The sequence below is a fragment of the Corvus moneduloides genome, chromosome 6, assembly GCF_009650955.1.
Source record: "Corvus moneduloides isolate bCorMon1 chromosome 6, bCorMon1.pri, whole genome shotgun sequence".
Classification (NCBI taxonomy): Eukaryota; Metazoa; Chordata; class Aves; order Passeriformes; family Corvidae; genus Corvus; species Corvus moneduloides.
The window spans coordinates 32211427-32235529 of NC_045481.1; the positions used below are offsets into that span (position 1 = coordinate 32211427).

Genomic DNA, 24103 nt, shown 5'->3' on the forward strand with positions numbered 1-24103 from the left:
TGCTCCAGAGTTCATTGCAGTGCCATTCATTTCTAGCATGAATCCTAGCAATAAATGCCACTAAGAATAAATTTTTAAAAAAAACTTTAAGTATTTCAAAGCTTTTCTCTTGTGTAAAAAGAACTTTATTTTGTCTTCTCATATAATATACAAATATTCTGTAGTTTTGTGGTACGTGGGACTTAACAGAGAAGGACAGAATATTTCTATTGTACTTTTGCTACTTAATAAATACAGAGAAATTTTGCATTCTTTTCTTCAAAGGAAAAGGAAATTTATCGTTGGCCTGCCAGAGAATCATTGAAAACCATGTTGGCCTTGGGATGGAGCCTAGAAAGGACCAAGGAGGGAGGAGAAGCAGTAATACATCAGCGTGAAAATGAAAAGCTCCGTAGCATATCTCAGTCTAGTCAGGTAAGGTATAATGCCTTAAGTTTAGAAAACAAAAGGCCTGTTCATTAATTTATTAATAAACTAGAAACAATTATGTCAATTTTATGTTCTTTTAGTGAACAGAAACTTTTTATGGTAGAGTTCTGAGATTGGAAGTCATGTCACTATAATAAACACTAAGCAACACTAAAGAGGGGATTCCAAAAGGATTTTAAGACCTTGAGGCTATAAGAGACCATAGATATTAATTTTTTTAGAAGAACTGAAGAGCTTTTTAATATAGTCATTCAAAGAAAACAGACAAAGAATTTAAAGTCTTTTATTTTATAATAAATAAAACTAGCAGTTCTCTTTTTTTTTTTTTTTTTGGTCAAACAGAAGAGCCTAACATGGGCTTTTGTTAAGATTATAATTATGACTGACAAATGAGATTGTACATTTGATGCTTTTTTTTTTTTTAATCTATAGGCAAAATTTTCCATAATTATATATTACCTAGCATTTTGATGTGAGGATAGATTTTTCTCCATTTGTAGATTTCTATAATCCCATGTTGAGATTGGTGTTCCATTTGTCTTGGAGGAGGAAAGCTGTTTGAAATTATAACAGTTGTTGAAGGATTGTTATTGTACCCCTTGAGGTGAATTACACACATTTGTACATAAATATAGTGAGAGTTAATAAGCAGTGCATTGGGCACAAGTCCTGGAAGGAGTGTGCAAAGGTGTGTCACAAACTAACTCCTTATGTACACTTGCACCAGCACTGATCCTGCGAGCATCAGTACCTGGCACCATAAGTCTGTGTTGGGTTCCTTCCCCAGGACCAGTTTTTGCTTATGAAAAGCAGCCCCTGAGCACTCCATTACAAGACAGTACTTCACCATTTCTTACCTCTTCAGCAGTCCTCACTCCCTTACAGGAAATTCTTCTGTCTCTGGACTCTCTGCTTCCAGCCAATTGAATTGCAGTTGTTCTGCAGTTGGGCCTTCTTTCCCAAGAACATGCATGATAAAGACATGATTGAGTAGAAGTTTTCAGCACATATCTAACTTGAGTACAAGTTTGAAACCACTGATTTACATGTAACCATTCATATTTAACATGCACCTCTAACAGGTTTTTTGAACTGGAGCTTTCTCACTTAAACCAGTTGAAGATTGTGTTAGTATATTATACTCCTGCTTTTTCTTAGTCCATAAATTCCCCAAGAAAATAATTTATCTTTTTGTTGAATTGTCTCATCTTTAGCGCAGGGTTCCTTCAGGCTGTTCCCACATGGTTCTGTCATGTTTTGAAGGCACATCTTTTGTGTCTCATGACTGGTCTCCTCTCTTAGGCTAAAAGCTTAGATCTTAGCAGCCTGCCACTTGTTGTTTATAGAGAGATCTAAGTATCTGCAACGACCTGCATGCTTCCACACCAGCAAACATACTCTCAATCATCCTGAGCCTTCAGTACATTGCCAAAACAATAGGCGAACACGGTTTCTACAAGAAAGTATTAAATTGGGAGTGGTGTTACTCTAATCAGATCAATGACAGAGATGTTGTAGTTGAATATTTGGTTCTTTTATCTGAAATTATTTTATCTGAAAATATTTTTTTCCTGCTGCAGGGAAACGGGTATAGCCCAACACCACTTGATCTCTCAAATGTGGCACTTTCTAGGGAGCTTCAGGTTCGTATTTTGCCTATATTATGCTGAAATGAATGAATGTATTTGGTTTTATTATTACCAACAAGTTGAATTTTTTTAGATTTTATGAGTGTATTTGTGACTGTAGTTATGATATGCTGTTAAAGAAAGGTGCATGCTATTTACATACTGAAAGACAAAATTTCTACTGTTCATGCCATTGGTGCTTCCTGAGTTCCCAGAAAAAATTAAACATGAATCTAGGGAAGGGGCAACAGCATGTTATAATGTGTGTTATAATATGTGCTTGTGCTGACTTCAAAGAATAGCCGAATACAGAAATCCCACTTAACTATGATGTTTCTTTATCACAAGAGAGTAGACTTTACTCAAGACTGTAAATGATGTAGAATTACAGAATTTTTAGTTGCCCCCTAATCTTGCATCTTGTTTTTTCTGATGGTAATGTAGGGAATGGTTGAGGTAATGGCAGAAAACTACCATAATATATGGGCCAAAAAGAAGAAAATGGAGTTGGAAAGCAAAGGTAAGCCACAATCCTGTAAACTACACAAAAAAAAAGGCAAGGAGAATGAGGGAGAAGAAGCAATCTGAAAGATGACAGTGTAAGACAATCAAAAATTAATAGCTCCTTTTGTACGTGAAGCAGAATAAATCTTACAGTAGAAAAACTTACAGTTCTTTCAACTTACTAAAGGTGGAGGTAGTCATCCTTTATTGGTGCCTTATGACACATTGACAGCCAAGGAGAAATCACGGGACCGTGAAAAGGCACAAGAGCTGTTTAAGTTCCTTCAAGTCAATGGTATAATCATATCTCGGTAAGTTGCACTTTTTTTCAGATGCTTGCTTGCATTCAGTGCACAAACCAGCATGTTAATCTTATCTCACTGCAGACTGGCAGTTATTAACATAATTACCATTTGGCATATCTTCTATGAATCAGAGTTATTTTTATGTTCAGAAAGACTCTTCTAAAACAGCATATTCAGGGAACATTTTTAGTAAGTGTGTGATCATAGTAAATACAAAATGCAACAGTAGTGTAATTAAAAAAGAAAATAATTTAAAATGTCTAAATTAGCAGCCAGCTGTGTCAGTAAGGATCATGGAAAAATTAATTCGAGGTCTGATACTGAAACATATCTATGTAAAACTGCTTTTTAATCCAGTTTTTGAAAAAAATACTGCTTTGAGTTATGTAAAGTAATAAGACAAAGTGGCTATTTTCTATTTCGTGGGCATTAACTTCTACTCAAGCAAAAGCACAGACTTCCTTAGTTTTACTGTAACTTGAATGCTGTGTCTCAAAGTGAGGACTTCTTACTGTAGTATGTGGATTTATATGATAGAACTGTGAATTACTATACTATAACTCTCCTGTTTTCCTGTATGTGAAACACCTGAGCACATAGGAAACCTCAATTTGCTGGCATTAAGCATTTTTGTAAACTACATTTTATTAATGAACAAATTTTTCTGTACATGCATAGAATCAGATCTTACCTGTTTTCATTTATTTCTACTTTTCAAGTCTGTGTCCCTACTGAAAGCATACTCAGAAATTTATAAAAATCAATTTTTAGGATCTGCAAAAGGTAACTTTGTTGGCTTCAACAATTAATAACATTTCTAAGAGATGAGAAAACAGTTCTAAGTATGCATTTCTGTATTACTACAGAGTAAAATTCTCTCCTGCCATATATGTAGGCTCTCAGCCTGAACCCAAAATGTAGGTATGCCACCAAATATATTTATAATCTCCATAGTTGCTTTAGAGCCATTGAATAAGAAAACCTGGTTTACTTAGTGCAAATGAATGATCTTCTGAAACACCAATAGAATTCGTCAAATTTTGCAGCTGTGTGTGTTTGGGTTAGGAAGTCAGTATTTCAGTGTTTACACACAGGACAAGTCAACTTGAAAAAGCATGTTCAAACTCTCTATTGAGATGGGCAGAGAGTCAGCAGTGATTGTCTGTATAAGGATGAATCAAGATTATCCTCTTTTCAGTGTTTTCTTCAGATGAATATATGCATATATATATATAAACCTTTTGAAGTACTCATTGCAATTATCACATTTCAAGATGTCATTCTTGAAAATATTGGACTATTCGTTAAAACATAGGAATTGTTTATAATTGGAAACATATAGGCGGAACAGCATGTGTACATTACATATACCATCTGCCTCTGTTTTTGGGTTTTGCTCTTTGTTGAGAACATTTTTGAAATACTTTGTGTGTTTATGACATACAGATGAATCTCAGACCTTACTCAACTACATATTAGAAACAGTATGGTATTTCGTTAAGCACCTTTAAATCTCTGCAAGATCTTTGGATGTTGTCTTTTTAAATTCACAGACCTACCAACATTTTTCAATATTTAGGAAAGTGCGTGTAATCTCTTAGGAACCATGACTTCTTATAAACTCAAGAAGAAAATATTTAGTGACCTCACTGAGTATGCAGATAAATTCTTAGTCTCCTTTGTGAGAGTGGGGCAGCAGAAGATGCCTCTCAAGTGTACATAGCTGTTAATTCATACTAAATATTTTGATTGTACAGGTGATAAATTAATAGGGGTCATCAAAGTATATAAACTAGAACTCTTGAAATAGAATTTTTTTTTCTCCAAATTAAACTATAAGATGGGAGGTTCGAATCCTACCAAATTTGTGTTTTAAAATGGAATTGGAACATCTTCCTCGGTTCTCTGATGGTGTTCCCCCAGACTATAATGGTTCCTTTCCTCTTAACTGTGTCCTGACATGGTCAAGAACATATATTTTATTATTAGATTTTTTTATTGTTAAAATTTCTGCTGCATCAACCTTCTCCCAGAATTACTTTTTTTTTTGCTTGGATTTCTCTCATAGCTGTTTTTAAACTGTTAGTCTAATCTTCCATTTTTTCTCCCTGATTTACTCCCACACTAGTGGTAAGGGCTCTCAGTACAAATGATCATTTTCTTATACCACAGCAGTGAGTTCAACAACTTCCCCTTTTTCTTGTTCCTTTCTTGCTTTTGCCTCAGTGCCACAAACTACCAGTTCCTTCCTTCTTCCCTACTTCTGACACACTGTTCAGCTCCTCTGTAGTCTCTGCATGTCCTTTGGCCAGGTTATTTTCTCTAACTGATAAGGGCTACTATTTGAAGAGTCTGTATAGAAGCAGATGAAGTAGCCATTATGGTTAAGTAGAGGTTTTCCTTAATGTCACTCAGTTACTTCCTCACTTGATAAAGCAGTTAGATGTCCCGGGTAACTGACCATCTATCAATGGAAAATCTCAAGCAGAGTTTAGTCTTTTTAATATTGTAATAAAGAGACTATGAAGAAGTTGCAAACTAAACAAATATATAAGAGAATTTCAAGGAAATGAAGATGAAAGAATTAATGACTTGTGAAAGCAAGTATGTTTGAAAACAAAATAAATTTAAAAACGCATAAAATTAAGTGACTTCAAATGGATAATTAAAAAAAAATCCCTGTTCTTGTCCTGGATGCCAAGACAGAAGGCATCATTTGCAGTTTTGTGGAATGAACCCTTTCTTAGCAATGAATTGGAGAGTTTGGCTACCCTTCAGAGAAGCTTTGATGGTTTGGAGAAATGGGCTGACAGAAGTCTTATAAGGTTGAGCAAAGGTAAATGCCTGGGATGGAATAATCCCAGGAACAGGGAAGCTGAGCTTGAGAGCACATGTGCAGAAAAGCTCTTTGAATTGTGCAAGCTGAACACGAATCAGGAATGCATCCCTGTGGTGATAAGAGCTGTGTACTAGGCTTTATCAGCGAGTGTGTTCTGCAGGTTGATGGATCAAGAGGTTCTATCAGGAGTATGTTGTCCCGTTTTTGATTCTGCAGTGCTAAGGAAGACATTGAGAACAAAGTTGCTCAAGTGGGAGGCCACTGAGGTGCTCTGTGGATGGATGCCAATGTCATGCCAGGAGAGGCTCTGAGGCGTGCTTGGAAATTTTTCAGTTTAAAAACAGAAGGCTACAATAGGATTTGCGACTGTCTTCAACTGCTTCCTGCTAGGTTATAGAGAAAATGAGGTCAAACACTAACCCCTCAAAAGTAATAAGTTGTAAAAGGAAATTTCAGTTAGATATATGAAAATATTTCACCATTACTTTTTCATGGTAAGGGTGTTCAAATATTATAGGGTCACCAGAGTAATTTTGAAATTTTGATGTTTGAACCTACTCAATGCATTATCATACAAGGTTCTGAGCGACCTGATCTTTAATATCTTGTATGTACCAGCCATGATTTAGGTCATGAATTTATCTTAAAGAATGAATAATACATGCCTCCTTAGAAATTATTGTATACTGTTGAAATCTTTCAGATACTTCAGTAATATAATAGTTTGTAACTTAACATTTAAGTTTTCATTTAGTAGTTGAAGTCATTTTGGCTTCTTTCCTTCATAAAATTCAAGGATAAATGATGTTTAACAGTGATTAATAAAATGAAGGGTAGTACTTGGGGTGATTTTATAAAGATGCAACTGCTGACTTCCCAAACACTTGGCACTTAAATGTGCCAGCAGCAGAAATGGAGTGACCAGTGCATTACTTTGTTGGATTCAGATGCACCCTAGCTTTTTTGTGCGATAAGATAGCACTCTAAAGTTCTTATCCTCAAATACGTATATTTTGGATACTTTAATCATAAGCTATTATACCTCTTATTAAAGTCAGTTAGTGTTTCTCTATTTCTTCTTAGGTAGTTGATAACTAAGAGTTACCATGGTAATTTTCTCCTTCTTATGACAATTTACAATAATAAAAAGATAAGGCATGACATGCTTCAGAGCACTGCCATCATTTGTACTGCTGCCATCATCAATGCTACTTCTCTTAATCCTTTCTAAAACAGGGGCATGAATGACACAGAGTTGGATGCTTCATCCATGGAAAAGAGGTTTGCCTTTAAGTTTCTGAAGAAAATTTTAAAATATGTTGATTCTGCTCAAGAGTTTATTGCGCATTTGGGTAGGTTGCAGATTTTATTTTAAAAATATAATTATTGATATTTGGATTAATAGGTTTACATTTGTAGTGATCACTGGCTTTATTGCATTTAAGAAACTTAAATCGCATCCTTTAATTTGCAGATTAAATTATTGTTTGTAACTAGCTAAACTAGTTTGTAACTATTATTATTTGTAACTAGTTAAACAGCTTCTGGTCTTTTATTTTTATTTGCGCAAAACAAATTTTGCAAGTCTATCTGAAAGATCTATTGTGTTATTTATTATTAGACAGCTTCTTATTTGTGTCTGCCTTTACTGTATCCTTGCAGAAGCTATTGTAACCAGTGGAAAAACTGAAAAATCTCCACATGACCAAGAAATAAAATTCTTTGCTAAAGTGAGTGATTATTTCAAGTAATGTTCATATACATTCCACTACACAGAATATGTAAATTTGTAATGTTAGACTTCTTTTCATATAATAGGAATAGATCTTTTCTGTTTTTTTAATGATAACTAATCAAACTGTTACCAAATATTTTGAAATATCTTCAAAAATATGTCAGTATATTTGTTGGATTCAGATATTTCAAAACACTTCAATGTATCTGTTTCTGTATGAGAAGGAACATAAAAATTAAAAGGCGCCTTATTCATTACGTGATATTAAATGCTCTTACTGAATATATAAATTTTATCTGATTTTTTTTTACTACAAGATAGCACTGAAGTGCATATCATCTAATTAGCAGAAAGAAATATTCCTATGCAGTATTAGATCCGAAGCAGATATCTGTGTAACTCTGTTTATTATTTATGCGATTTTGAATAAAATTGTAAGAATTTAGGTTTTAATTTGCATGAGTTTGTGTCTGAAAAAAAAAATGCAATTGTTACAGAACTAAAATTCTTTTAATGAGCGTTGAGCAATCAGAGCATTACTGCTACATTTACCATTGTTCTCTGTAAAAAAATGCATTTTGTATCTGTATTTCTTAGGTTCTTTTACCATTAGTTGATCAGTACTTTACAAATCACTGCCTCTACTTCCTGTCTTCTCCATCAAAAACCCTCAGTAGCAGTGGATATGCATCAAATAAGGAAAAGGAAATGGTAGCAAGGTAAGTAAAAAATTAAGATGTCCACAGCAGGGTTTTATACAGATAACTAAAGGTCTCTTCTTAGGTTAAAGAGAAAGAGATAGTTCAAAAGCACACTTTCCTCAGCTGGAAAATGAATATTTTATTCTGTATGAGAATGGTAGTGAGTGAATAGAATTCCTCATTTTATTATTCCTTATTACATATATATATATATATATATATATATATATATATATATATACACACATACACATAATTAGAGTTAAGTATATATCATAACTATTTATTTTAAAATATATAATTATAGATGATAACATTGAAATACCAATCAACTATTCTGTGAGCAATGGAATTACTTAGTGTCTGATGGGGTTCTGTTTCATTGTTGGTGGCAGTTTCTGGTTGAAGCTTTTTTCACAGTTGGTTCATTTAAATGGTCTCACATTTATTTAAATTTTCAGCTATAAAAAAATGTTAAAAATACCACGAGGCAGATTTTTAGGTGGAATTGTGGACTCTATACAAAATCACTTCTGCCCCTGCACAAGTATTACTGGAATTTAATAATTATTGCATGTCTGTTCTGTTGGGATGGAATCAGCCATTTGACACAAAGTTATTCTAGAAAACTCCGTTAAAAATAATTGCCTTTTAAGTTATAACGTGCTACCTATATGAAAATATTAATTTCTCTTTTCTGCAATTAAAATGTAAAAATAATATTAAATTATATTTAATTGTGTTTTAACTATGACTGCAATTTATTAATTTGCCAGGATTTTTTCTTGCCCTTGAGGTGTGCTGCTAGTTATTTTCTTTTGGAAATTTTGTACTGTAGTATTTCAAACTGGTTTACTCTCCTGCTTTCTTAGCTTAGCTGTCAGTTTCTCAGATTTCTTTTACTTTCCTTCACTGCATTGACCAGAGTTAACTGCTTTTTCCAGTGGAAAGTAGATATAAAAATTGAAAGTAAAGGTTACTTACATGTTATTACATAAGATCCTATTACATAAGGCCTAGGACTCGACTTCCTAGATTCCATTCTTCAGTTTATCTCTCAACACATTTTTGCACTTCTCTAAATTATTATCACCCTTTGCTTCCATCTTTGTGGGTGGTAGTCCTTGTGTAGCAGTTGTGTGTAAGAGTGGTAAATCCCCAAGATTCTGCTTTACTCAGCTCTCAGATATAGACAAATGGGCAAGATAGTCCTCCAGGAGCTGGGAAAGTCAGCTCAGCTTCAGGAGGATGGAAGTGTCACTTAATTTCATTTCAGTTTCATGCTTCCTCTCTGAATACTCCTGTTACTTCCCTAAAGTCAGTCAGGTTAGCTTAATGAAGGTATAAGGATGCGTTCTAGGGCTGTACAAAGTGGCTTTACAAAGGCACATGAAGAAGTTAGATGTCTAGCACACATATCTGCTCGTATAACTGCAGAAATATCTTATAATTCTTTGTGCATCCTTCATTGAGAGATGTGACTATCTGCCATTTTCATCTTATAGGAAGTATAGTATCTCCTTACCATTGTGAAGGTAACAATAAAAATCTGTGGTTAGTATGAGACCATACCAAGTCGTAAGGTATATGCTTCATTTTCTTAAGTCCTAATTCCATTTGCAAAGTATGGCCCAAATTATATGCAAGCCTGTCTAGCTGTCTTTGTTAAAATAGCCCCTTTAATCTATTCTATGCTATATTCTCTTAATTATCCTACTGTTTAGACAGGTAGGTTAGATATGCAAGTTTCTGAAATACTTGCCAGAAGCTCTTCTAGTCTATATTATATTTAGGATTCGTATTATCATCATCAGAGGGTAAACACAGATTTATTTATTTACAAAGGATGTCCTTGAACATTATTTTAAATAGTATGAAGATTTTTTAACATTCATTTCCTGCAGAATGCCAAGTAAAACACTAAAATATTTCTCATTTTTTCTTGTTCTTACCAAAAAATTTTCTTATTCAGAAATAATAGCCATAAGGAATGACTCAGCCATATAGTATGCAATTGTTGAAAACCACTGTCAAAAGAAAGCTTTAGATTTCAAGACACCTCTGAAGTGGTGAAGTATAGAAAATGAGAGATCTCAGCACCTTCAAAATGTCACTCTGCTTAATGCAGTTGACTGTTATCATCATGTATCACTCAAAGTATGCTTTCCAGGAACTTTGTTGTGTTTTCTTTTCATATTCCTACTATTCTTTACCTCACATTCCAAATAAATCTTTCATCTTTGTCTTATCTCTTATCTTGTTTTGCTCTCTCTGTTCTTCTCTACTTTAGCCTGTTCTGCAAACTAGCTGCTCTTGTTAGACATAGGATCTCACTTTTTGGTAAGTTGTTAAGAAAGAGCTTGGTAAAAAATTAAAGAATGCATAACCATTGTTTCTATCTTACCTAAAGATTTTCACAAGTATAGACAGAATTCTATTAAATGCTCCATAAGCTCCTAGTGAAATTAGTGAGGGCACTGAACATGGCTCTGAAGCCAACACCTAATAGAATGTGTAAAGTTTTGAAGCAGGAAGAAATAGCACATTCTAGTATCTCCAGACACCTTGAAAAAAATCAATGCTCTGCAGTTACTTTTAGTTTTTCAAAGGTAATCTTATGGTAATTATTTTGATTTCTGTCATCCAACTGTTGAATACAATAGACTAATTTCTCAATAGATAAAGGGGATGTAGGGAAAAATAATATACCTCCTACAAAGGTATTGGTAAAAAAATTGTAAAAGAAGTATAAGTACTGCAAGATACAGAGTTCAGAATGTTGCTAGATTAGGTGGTGAAAATGTGCCCTAAGTAGGCATTAGTTATTCTGTTATTTCTTATATGGAAATTGACTTAAGAAATTGCAAGTTAGTCCCAGAACCAGACTTAACTCTCTCTCCAGTGACCCAAGGTGGGAGACTTTTGTAATGTTTTGTTTAAACTGTGCCTCTCCAATAATGACATTTTGGATCATTAGATGATGCTATGTTTTCTGTGGTATTGTGCTCTCATAGTATCTCTTTCTAACCAGGCAGTGATTCTGCTACAATGGTGAACTGCCTGCACATCTTAGCTCAGTCTCTTGACACACGGTAAGTTTGCAACTTTTGTACTAACTGCAAACTATGAATGTTTCACAGAGCTTTTCAGAAGCAATTGGATTGTTTCTGTATTTTTTTATTCTTTATTTGTAATCAATGATCTTAACAGCATCAACAATTCTGATATTGCCTTCTGTATTAGCAAATTTTGTCTAAAGTTTTTCATCTACATTTGTCTGCTCAATGTCTGTCATTCAAACACTGAAAACACTTGTCATCCTTTCCAAGCATATTTGAAGACTTTATGGGGAGATGTAAATGACACAACCATGGGAACTGAAAGTAGTGATACCTGCAGATATAAAGAAATTTTAGTTCATAGTGGAAAATTTGTAATTAGAATTATGCAGAGTATATTAATATGTGGGCATAGTTATATTTGCTAACTTTTAGAGCTTATCATTGAAATTATTATGTAGATTAAAACAGAGGCCAGAATTGTTTTCTAATTTGAGCTGTTTTCTGGCCTGGCTAAGTTACACAGCAGCCTGACAATGAATTTACTGTGAACTGGTGAACAACCCTGGAACCTTCATTAAGGTGTTGGAGAAATGTGCAAAAAATCTGCGATTCCAGTATTGCAGTTGTATTTTCTAGATTTATGGTGCTCTGAAGTATCCTGACTTACACACCTAGTAACTGTGGCTCCTGTAAGACTACAGGGATTATGAGTTGGGGGTTTTTGAGCATATTTTATGGAGGAGCTTTCTCACGACTTACGACATTTACTGAGAAGGCGTTATCTTATTTGAAAGCAGATCACAAAATTCTGAAAAGGCAAGACTATGGATCAAGATCTTTATTTTTGTTATTTTTTATTAAATGCTCAAAGATAATTGTTGCTTATACTGCTAGGCAGATGTAAGTGGCCTTTTCTCTTCTTAATGTGATGTTCCCTGATAGGTGTAGGTATCTTCAAAGACTGACAGAATGTAACAAACATGTCCATGTATCTCTATACAACTACTAAATATCAATACAAAGTTGATATATTTTACCTTATTATTTTTCAGAACTGTTATGAAATCAGGATCTGAGCTTGTTAAAGCGGGATTGCGTGCCTTTTTTGAAAATGCAGCTGAAGACTTGGAAAAAACTTCAGAAAATCTTAAACTGGGAAAATTTACTCATTCACGAACACAAATCAAGGGTGTTTCACAGAATATAAATTATACTACAGTAGCATTGTTACCAATCTTAACATCAATTTTTGAACATATTTCACAATATCACTTTGGAATAGATTTACTTTGTAAGTATTTTATTTTATTTTTAAATTTTATTGTGTTATACTGCTGCAAGTGCTTTTTAGTAATGACTGCATGGATTCAAAGGATGAAATTCTGTTTTCAGTAACATTCACATTTCCAGCATTAGTTCTGAAATTAGCAGCATAGTACCTTTTTCTAGTACATGTTTAAAAATAATATTCAATAAGCTTAAAGTTAATTATGTACAATATTTCTCCAAACATTGAGAGAGAAATTAAAATAGCCCTTTAAGTGGTCTCTTAACAAATGTGTGGATGAGACTAGTTTTCTGTGCAAAATTTGTATTTCACTATATTAACGGAGACAACTTGCTATAAGTTCCCTGTGGATATTCTCTTGCATGGGAAAACCACTGTAGGTCTCTGAATTTAAACTTTCCCTATTTTTAGCATCAGTTAGTTTAAAAATACTGAAATGACTCCTTAAGATTCAGCAATATGCTGAATGGTCTTTTGATGTTCTAATGTTTCTAATGGGTGTAATTGTGTTCCAAATTTTTGTATATATTTGGGTCATAATTAAAAAATGGATAACCATGAAAATACTTTCTTTAAAAATACTTTCTTTAAAAAGATCATGTACCTAAAGGTTAGACACACAGAGTGATGTCATTTAGCTTAAAATTGTACTCTGTGAGTGTGATAACCTGGAATATTTTATTAGCAAGTATCTGCTGTCCTCTTGGAATGTCTAATGATTTGGTAGGCTTTGGAATGAATGTAGATGATAGACCAGGTATTAGAGACACTGAAGGTAAACACCATGTGGAGTACAGACAGTCAGAATGTTCAGTGATACACGTGCTAAAAGTTTTAGACACCATTTAACAAATTGCATAAAAAAGATGTTTGATATTTGAAAAGTAATCCTTAGCTGAAGAAATACTGATAATGTATTTTTATTTTCCTCTAGTGGGTGATGTACAAGTTTCATGTTACAGAATTCTTTGTAGCCTCTATTCTCTTGGAACTGGAAAGAACATCTATGTTGAAAGGTATTAAGTGTAAAACTCAGCATGCAAAATTTTCTCTTCCTTAGGAGTCTGTTGCTTAGGTAATAAAGCAGTTTGGATGAAAAGTGAATTTGAAAGAGTGAGAGATGTTCAAAATACATGTTCCCTTAAAAGTAGTTGCCTATACTTTAGCATTCAATTCCACAGGGAAAAAAGCCCTCAATAAAAGTAAATAACTCATCCTGCATATGGCATTGTATCTGCAGGGAGTTTATTTTTCCCATAGAAAAAGCTAAATTTTTCTTTGGGTTGCTATTAGGTTTTCAAAGCTTTTCTACCACATATTGCTGTGGTAAGTAGACTGAGTACTAAGTAGGAAGCATGTGTTTCACACCTAAGTCTGCACAGAGTTCTCAAAAGAGTTACCCTGAGCATAAAATCCTGAGGATATGTAGAGTATTCTGACAACCCTTAACTCTATTAAGAAACCACTAGTTACTTTTATTTTAAAAAGGATAAGGTCTGTAATTCCTTTAAGCATCTAGTTGCTACGCTATGTTTCAAGCCCGTTCTTCCAATAAAAGGGGATCAAATCTGTATCTGTTAGCTCAGAAAAGAGAACACTAATTGCTGGTCTGTCTATCACAAGACAGGAAACAAGATAAGGATAACCCATCCTTATACTTCTGAAAGTTTTAGGTTAGGCAATTTTCCTTGCCTTTCTTATGATAAAAAGTTTAAGATCCATAGGGAGAGAGACTAAACTGGAGGAAATGCAAGTCTTAGTAGATGCTTTGCCTAGTGTGAGGAATGCTGGTCTCCAATTCCTTCCTTCTTCCAGAGTTTATTCAGAACTCTTTCATACAAAATGCAGGAGCTGTCTGGTGAACAGCTCTTTCGTCCCACTCTGCATGCATGCACGTGTGTGCACAAGTTGTATGCTCTCATTCAGGCATTTATGCATCCATCACTAATCACAAAGCTATACTCTCCTTCTTCTCTTTCTGGGCTTCAAAATCTTAAATGCTACTTTACATAGATATGATAGGAAAAATAGAAAGTGCCTTAACCCTTATCTAACTAGCAATCAGGTCTCCTCACAGGAAATGAAACATGATTGTGTTTGAGCTGCCTTTGAATAAGAAGAGCTCACAGCACAGGCCTCCACTTGATTGGCAAAACATGTAAGCACTGGACAATGTCCTTAAACATTGATGCTAGCAGCATCACCTTTGCCTACTGCAATCGTCTCCTTAGAATAAAGGAAGAGGGATCAGATTAGATATATCCAAGGAAACTTAGTCTCCTAAGGCTGTGTGAGAGGTTCTCAACTGTGGATTTAATTTTGTTTGTTTTTAACTGGGCTCAGGCTCCTAAATTACAGTTGTAGGCAGACATCAGTGTCTAGGTGGGAAGTAGGATTTCAAACACAGTGCTCAATGTTTCAGCAAAACTTAGAAGTGAGTGATTGAGCTGACTTGAACAGTTATTCAAGTTAAGCAATGTTCAGTTTCAGGATCAAATTGCAGGTTTTTCTCCTGGTGCACTTTGGCAGGGACATTAAGAAATTTTAACTTTCATTGCAGAATGAGTCATAGTTCACTTTTCATAGATAAATATCTCTTTTTGTGGCTAAAATAGCTCTGCTGATTCTACAACACTGCTGGCTGCAGGGGCTCAGGATTACTTAGGTGGATTGCTGCTGCTGCCCTTTTCAGACAAACTTCCATTGTCAAGTGTTTTATCCTTTTCCCAATCCCTTTTGCAATGCCCACATCCCAGGACAGGGATCCCAGTTGCTTGGCTTCACTACCATCTAATTTCATATCGTGGGACACGGTATCCCAGCACTGGAGCAGTCAGGTCATGAGGGGCTCACCTGCCTGGTGGATGAAATCTATTCACGCATCTCACAGCTCATCCAGGGAGAGGGATCAGGTGATTATCTCTCACCCTGAGTGTTCCTCCTGTTGTGAGGGCCCTACTTCCTCTTCGTCCCTCACTAAGCAAACTGATTTTATCTTGGATTTTTTCTTCTGTGTAGGGGTTACTGCTACTGGCACAGATTGTTCCTCTGGTTCAAATACAGTTTGAATGGCCAAAACTTGTTGATCTGCTTTCCTTCTCCTCCCCCCAAGGGTGCTGTCTAGTATCAACCAGTGCCCAAAAATAGTAGCTGGAGCCTAGCAGGTTGCATAACTTTGCACCTCCCTGAAACTGCCACAGCAGTTTTCTTTCAAGTATTCTGCCACTTTATCCAACACTGTAGTTGCTTGGGGGTGAATTTAAAAACCATTGGAGCAGAATCATCCTCCAAAAGCTGGCCCATTTTCTTCCACCTTCCATGCCTATCCACCCTTGGGGCTGATCTCTGAAATACTCTCCTAAAAATCTCTTTTGTAACTCCATGGTGCAGACTGAAGTGAGGGAGCCCAGCAGACCAAGCAACAAGAGCATGCTTTCTTTAACATCCAAGGGAAGTTCAAAATCCTCAAAAGCTGTTGTAACAGGCCTGAAGGAGGAAAAGGGAGTGAAAAGCTGAGGAAAATTATCCACCACCTTCTTCCCACAGGCTGGGGATTAATAATGGGCTCCCTGAGGTAGTCCCCAAGGTGAGGGCAGGAGAGCAGCACTGAATACACATCCCAAATGATCCTCATTGTCCTTGTTGTTGTCATGTCATAGGCTGATATGACACAGTGCAGCAACAAAGCAATCCTGATCCCTTTCCCTACTCTGAAATATATCATCATGAGGAGCACATATTGCATTATACAGGAATATATACAGGGTTAGGTACCACAACCATGTGAACAGACCGAGCAACATTGTGACCAGTAGCTCTCGACCTAATGCAACAAGTGCTTAGATCACATTTTTTTCCTACCCACTCTGGTCAGATCTGTTGTTACCTCAACCCTTCCTGCCCTATGCTGGGTGCCAAATAAGGGTGTTGCTGTTAAAATGGTATTCCCTCAGTGCTCCCACTGAAACACTCCAAACCTTGTGCCGCTTGCTCAGTCCCTCCTCCCCCCGTCCCTTCGGTGGATGGAGAGAAGAATTGGAGGCAGTAAAGGTACATATCATGGGTTGAGATAAGAGCAATTTACTGGAAACAGCAACAAAATAAGGCAATCAACAGTAACACAGTACTAATGACAGTGTACAAGAAAGAGGCAAACAATTCACATGTGCTTGCTCACCATCACACAGGACCTCAGACATTGTTCCTGGCAATGACAAGAGGTGGTGTAGAATAACCTTTGGGTCCTGGCCATGCCAAAAATTAACCGTGTCCTGATCAGAACAAGAACATTGGTGGAGGTGGGGTTTTTTTAACTGTTTTTCTTACACCACTGTGATCTCCAGTAGTTCTTTTCATGTGAGAAATTAATTTTTTCTAAGTTGTCAGATAGTTCCTAATGTTTAAAAAAGATAAAATAAATCAGCAATAAATGTTAATACTTCTTTTTATTGTGTATGCTAGAGACTGAAATCCTGGTGAAATGCTTTTCCTCTCAGATGACTTTTAGTGTCTCTCATATACAGGCAGCGTCCTGCACTTGGTGAGTGTTTAGCATCTCTTGCAGCAGCCATTCCAGTGGCATTCCTTGAACCTTCTCTCAACCATTACAATCCGCTGTCAGTTTTCAACACAAAAAGTGCAAGAGAAAGAGCAAGTAAGTACTCCAACTAAGTAATAGAAGTTGTATCACGAAATATATGTATAGCTCAGCAGAGATCTTCTGCTACTGATGTCTCATTACTTGCCATTTTAGCCTTGCTTTACTTCATTGAGACTGTGGCAACCCTTTTCTCTTTCTCCTGATATTTTTGGGTTTTTTTCTGAACATGATGTTTGAATACTTTTCTAAAGGTGCATACTGTAATACTTAAAGTTTAGTTGAAGATCATATCTACGTTACAAATATTTATGACAAAATACAGTTGTTTACATGTAGCAAAATGCAAGAGGTATAATATCTGATTTAAGTGAACAGGAAAGTAATTTCTATGTTTTTGTTGTCCAACCAGTGATCCAAAGCAGTTTGGTATAGCGAACTCCTGGCAGAATATGATTAATTCCATGAAACCTTGATCAAACAGAGGGTTGGAGAGACGGGCAGAGAAGAGCTGCCTGAAATTCAACAAAGGCAAATACAGGGTCCTGCCTCTGGGGAAGAAAAACCCCATGGATCAGTCCAGGCTGGGAGCTGACCTGCTGGGAAGCAGCTCTGTGGAGAAGGGCCTGGGGCTGCTGGTGGACAACAAACTGTCCATGAGCCAGCAGTGCCCTTGTGGCCAAGAAGGGCAATGGGATCCTGAGCTGCATTAGGAAGGGCATGGCCAGCAGGTTAAGGGAGGTGATCCTGTCCCTCTACTCAGCCCTGGTGAGGCCTGACCTGGAGTGCTGTGTCCAGTTCTGGGCTCCTCAGGACAAGAGAGACAGGGAGATCCTGGAGCAGGTCCAGTGAAGGGCAACAAAGCGGACTGGAGCTTCTCTCTTACAAGGAAAGGCTGTGGGAGCTGGGCCTGTTCAGTCTCAGGAAGAGACATCTGAGATGGGACCTCATCAATGTATACAAAATATCTAAAGGGAGGGCATCAAGAGGATGGAGCCAGGTTCTCCTTAGTGGTGCCTAGCAATAAGAAAACAGGCAACAGGGAATTGATGCACAGGAAGTTTCACCTAAAATGAGGAAGAGCTTCTTTCTTATGTGGGTGATTGTGCATTGGACCAGATTGCCCAAAGAGGTTGTAGAGTCTCCCTCACAGGAGACATTCAAGAACCATCTGGACACAAACCTGTGCAAAGTGCTCTAGGATAACCCTGCTTGAGCAGGGAGGTTGGACCAGGTCATAGAATCACAGAATAACCTGAGCTGGAAAGGACTCACAAGGATCATTGAGGCAAACTCCTGTCCCTGCACAGGACACCCCAAGAGTCACACCATGTGCCTGAGAGCATTGTCCAAATGCTTCTTGAACTCTGTCAGGCTCAGTGCTGTGACCACTTCCCAAGTGACTAGACCAAGCTCCTCATAAATCTTTCCCTTCAGAGCCTTTCCCATCCTTGTGGCTCTCCTTTGGATGCTCTCTAAGAGCTTAATGTCTTTTTTATATTCCATGCCCAAAACTGCACACAGGAGGTAAGGCCTCACCTCAAGGTGAGGCTGCCCCAGTGCAGAGCAGGACAATCCCCTCCCTTGCCCGGCTGGCGATGCTGTGCCTCATGCCCGCCAGGACACGATTGGCCCTCCTGCCAGGGCACTGCTGGCTCACTATAAACTTTCTTCCAGCCAGAGTTCTCAGGTTCCTTTCCACAACACTTTTCCAGCAGCTCATTCCCTAGACTATACACACAACCCCAAAATGTGCCTTACCCATTCCGTGATTCTGTTGAAAGGAACATGAGTCCTTCTACACTGAATTTCTTTGCTTGCTTCTCTCCCAACTTACTTTTGATGGACTCATATCTTAAAGTATGTCAGTGTTTTCCTCACTGATCCATGCAAGAGTCACTACCTGCCAAAATCATTGTACCTTTAAACAAACAAGCAAAACAAAATGCAGGTTAATGCAGGTGGATTACACATGCTCCATATAAAAGCAGTTATGGAAAAACTTCTTCTAGCCCTTCCCCCTGTCAACTCTGCTTTATAAAAACAGCACTAGTGGAAGAATTTTGCTTGGGTGACCGGCACTAGATTGCAATGGGTTGTTAATTGCCGAATAAGCATCCTTCAGTTTCTGATACAAGCATATGATAACTGGAATTCTTTCCTGGCATTTTTGTTGGGGAATAGATGTGCGGGATTCACAAATTAAGTACAGTTTCATTTTAACCCCACCCATAATTTTAAGCTGTTTGTTTCCTTTTCCCCAAGGTAGATTTAATCTTTGGCAAATCAGTGTAAAAATTGTGAATGATTATGGATACAATGTCCAGAGTATATCCAATTTTAATATAAGCTTTCTGTTCTGCACTTTTACATAGCTGCACTGCTCACCAGACAATTGCAGGACACTTTATGATAAAGCCATAGCTTTATGGCAGCTACTGTTTACATCATTGCTATATGCATATCATCTGAAAGACATAACTTATGAAAGGAGATACCCATGCATACCCCAAAGTGTGACTATAGTTCTGTCTGTCCAAGATGCTGAAGGAAAAAAATTGGAGTAATTTGTATTTAGGGTTTAAACATAGATGTTCTCTTTCATTTTGCTAATTAATCTTTTGGTTTTCTACCATTACTTGCAGTTTTAGGCATGCCTGATACAGTAGAAGAAATGTGTCCAGAGATCCCTCAGCTGGATAGACTGATAAAGGAAATAAATGATTTAGCAGAGTCTGGAGCAAGGTATACTGAAATGCCTCATGTAATTGAGGTGATCTTACCCATGCTATGCAACTATTTATCCTACTGGTGGGAAAAAGGGTCTGAGAGTGTTCCTCAAAGTGCTGGGCCTTGCTGTACAATGATAACATCTGAGCATCTGAGCCTCGTTCTTGGAAACATTCTGAAAATCATTAACAACAATTTGGGGATAGATGAAGCATCTTGGATGAAAAGAATTGCAGGTATTGTAAATATTTTTGAACACTAATTGTACTAATAATATTTAATTGCTTTGCTATATTTTACCTTATTGCCCAGTGATATAAGAGCAAAAAATTATAACTAGAACCATCATGAAAGAAAGATAAGTAATAGATAAGTAACAATAAGAGAAATATGGGATTTTTTTATTATTAGTTCTATGCATGCATTGTAGCATCACTGTAAGTAGAGAGCTTTCTATTCAATATAAGGGATTTTGAAAATCACCTTCTCTATGCACTGCATAAGAGCCTTAGCACTTAATTTGGAGTTGTGAATTCCATTGATTTTTCAAGACACCTGAGTTTTACAGTAGAGGGTATAATTGCTGTGAACTCTGTTTATGAAATATTGGGACAAAACGGAAAGAAAATGTAAATGGTGAAATAATCTCAGGAGTTACCCAAATTCAAAATGAGTTGATTTGTCTGAGTAAATGTGTGAGCTATTAAATAAGCTGAAAGGTTTTTTTAAATATCCCATAAGATATAGTACCTATCCTGCTAAAGAAGTTTACCATATCCAAATTTTATCATTCTTGTTATACAGTGTATGAATGTAATGTGCATAACATGGTTCAAGAAAATCTCTGTAAAGGTAATAATTTCCTGCTAAATTTGAATAATCAGTACCCATTAGTACTGTGGTTTTGATATTATTTTAAATGCTGGAAATTCTTTAATAATAACAAGGATTCCGTTAAAATTTAGTAAGAAATTTGCTGCTTAATTGTAGACAGCATTTCTTGCAGTTTTGTAGCGATCGTTCATCTACATAAGGTGCTAATATACTCATGTTGTTCTTGCAAGGATTTTTGACTCAGGTAGTTTACATTTCATTGCTAGTACTTGTACAAAATTGATCTATGACCTTTAATTACTCATTCATTCCATGCATTTTGCCCGAGGCAAAATAGGTAAAGGAATTCTTCCAGAACACTATCTTCTGGAGGTTTTCTGACATTGGATACCAAAAAACCCATCCCAGGCACAAAAAACCCCAAACAAAACAAAAAGTAATTTTGTGAGAACTTTGTGTCTCAGTCCTTACTTTGCTTAGGTTCTTAGTTAGACACATGGGACTTGCCAAAACCATGATAGCTTAATTTACATAAGACTGAAATACTTATAATCCAAATCCATAGTCTTTTAATCTCTCAATATGCAGTTTTTATAAAGCTACATTCACAGTTTTTAAAATAATTTTATGATGCAGAAATATATGAAACCCAATAACCTTTACTATTTCTAGAATATCAGCATTCATATTAATTCACCAGTTATGCATTAATCATAGAATTATCTATATTTTCATGTATAGTTTATGCTCAACCCATCATCAGCAAAGCCAGACCTGATCTCCTCAGATCTCACTTTATTCCAACACTGGATAAATTGAAGAAAAAAGCTATGAAGATAGTAATGGAAGAGGAACAACTGAAAGCAGACAGTAAAAATGACACCCAAGAAGCTGAGCTACTCATTCTTGATGAGTTTGCTGTACTTTGTAGAGACCTTTATGCCTTCTATCCAATGTTGATACGTTATGTAGACAACAACAGGTAAAAAAACCTAATAATTAAACTCGTATTTATTGCTTATAAATATACTAGAATCTATGATCTGACAAAATTCACTTAATATTATTGTGAGAATCAGATCCTGAGTATTTTATGATTCTTAAATCTTAATCCTGAGTAATTTAAGATTCTTAAAGAATGCTGTACCTTGAATTCACACCTTTTGCTCAGGTGCAAATTCCTAGATTAACTACACTAATGTTACCTGATCTATTAAATAGAGATTATTATGTTAAACTGTCTTTTTTAAAATATCTTATTTTAAATTTCTCTTATTTTTTAATTAGAGCTAATTGGCTAAAGAAACCAGATGCGGATTCTGATGAACTCTTTCGAATGGTAGCTGAAGTTTTTATCCTGTGGTGTAAATCACATGTAAGATAAAACATACACTTTTTCTTCAATTTCATTCTATCTTTAAATAGAAATGTGGTACATGCAGATGAGTTAAACTTCTGGTGATTTATTTTTTTTCTTTAGAATTTTAAAAGAGAAGAACAAAATTTTGTGATTCAGAATGAAATCAACAATTTGGCATTTTTAACAGGAGACACCAAGAGCAAGATGTCTAAAGTAAGTTAATAAAAATTTGTGGATTAGGTAACTCTACACTGTGTGTTTAGTATGCTGAAAGAAGGCTCTGAAAATCTACCCAGATTGCAGCTGCTCTGCTATTAGAAGAAAAGAAAAATAGTTTTGCTTTTTGATGACAGATGTGACAACATGCAAAATATAGTCTATGTACCTTAGAGTTACATTCTAAATGTCTGCTAATACTGAAAGACACAAGATTAAAATAAAAGTATTGATTTGAAAAAGTTGCACATATAAGAGAATATGGGCTGTATTATACAACATGGGTAATTGAACATTCAGGAAAGAAAAAAGTAGACTATTTTATAAAAGCAAGTGAAGAAACGTTGATTGCCTCATCATTTTTATGTGAATGTCAGTCTGTATTGTTCTGTCAACTCTGATGGAGCACTGCTGTCTTTGCATATACCTCTTTATTTATACATATAATGTGCCACAGGTACACCATTTTTCTTGTTTCTTGTTAATTAACACATTCATTTCTTTTTTGCTAATTTTAAATATGACAAGATGCTGATATATGATGGCTTCAAAGTACATTTGTTACCTGTATAATAGAGAAATTGTCAAGGTAAAAATGCTGCTTTGACATTAGCTGAGGACATTGCCTTACTCAGCTAAAGCCAGATGAAGTCTAACTCCAAATTTGTATTCACAAATATAGTGAAGAAACCCTTTCTTTTATTCATATTTATAATGTGTTTGAAATAATCCTATTTTGAAGGTGGAGCAGAGAAGTAGCATTTAAAGTTTTGTATTTCACTGTATTTTGGTTACCCATAACCTGCTGTAAGTCCAGTTTCAAACAATAGAGGGGTAGATAAAATGTGCAGTTGCATTTCTTAATTATCTATAAAATGTTTGGGGTTTTTGTCTTTTTTTCCTATGATTTTTTTTAAGTTTTGAAACCTGACTAAGCCAAACCCTGATATTGGAATTTTTACAAGCAAAAATAGTGTAATATCTGCTCATCATTACTGTTCATGTCTGGCACTGAAAAACAAGTCCAACTTTATAAAAAGCTCTGCATTCAGAGATAAGGAAATTTTTAACCTGTTTTCTTGTTGTCAAGATGCAGCTTATCAAAATTGTTTGATAGAACTGGAATGTTTGTATAATCCCTATTAACAAGATCACCAGTGGGCACAGTCCAGGCTATTTGAGGAGCAATTGCACAATATAACAGAGTCTAATATGTGGCTCTGTACTTTTATCATATGGCAATCATTGAACACACATTTATTATGTGTATTTTAACATTTATACATTAGAAATGGTCTGAGGAGACAAAAAATAGGGATACTTCCTTTTCTTAGATGTCATAGATTAGAAATGGGTGATTAATGAATATTTAATCTAAATTGTGTCCCATTACAGTACTGATAACAGGATAATATGAAGTAAAGCATTAGTGTCATATTTTTGTCAGTCTGGCATGACAGGAATGAAAGACAAATCTTTACAAAATAAGAAATAGGTAGGTCTCATACTGCTCTGATTTTGATAAAATCACAGGAATTTAACATCAAGAATCTGTAGTACCCAAATATGATTTTGAGATTATAATTTCAAATTCCTTTTGTATATATTTAAGTATACAGATATACTATGTGTGAATAATTGTATGAATATATTTGTAACAGAGATGTAGATGCATATGTAAATACATTTTCATTCTGATGGGTATGCAGTACAGACAGATTCTGGAGATTTTTGTATGCATATTAATGTCAACTTATGGCATTCCAGGAAACTGTGCATGGTTATTGCTAATAAAGGAAGAAATAAAATACTGTTCATGACTGAGTATTTTATTAATATGGTACTATAACTACAGGCATGATTGCAGAACAGCTG

The 24103-nt window shown here is 35.7% G+C and overlaps 1 protein-coding gene across 1 annotated transcript in view; it reads left to right on the plus strand.

The window, feature by feature from the left end:
* RYR3 (ryanodine receptor 3) overlaps positions 1-24103 on the plus strand; it is a 201952-nt gene that overhangs the window by 130509 nt on the left and 47340 nt on the right. Inside the window, 16 exon segments of the mRNA XM_032112924.1 lie at positions 265-414; positions 2010-2072; positions 2502-2577; positions 2749-2872; positions 6942-7057; positions 7368-7435; positions 8038-8159; positions 10432-10481; positions 11173-11233; positions 12256-12494; positions 13426-13507; positions 17015-17145; positions 19734-20054; positions 21394-21634; positions 21940-22027; positions 22133-22225. Of these exon segments, the coding sequence (XP_031968815.1) occupies positions 265-414; positions 2010-2072; positions 2502-2577; positions 2749-2872; positions 6942-7057; positions 7368-7435; positions 8038-8159; positions 10432-10481; positions 11173-11233; positions 12256-12494; positions 13426-13507; positions 17015-17145; positions 19734-20054; positions 21394-21634; positions 21940-22027; positions 22133-22225 (2025 nt within the window).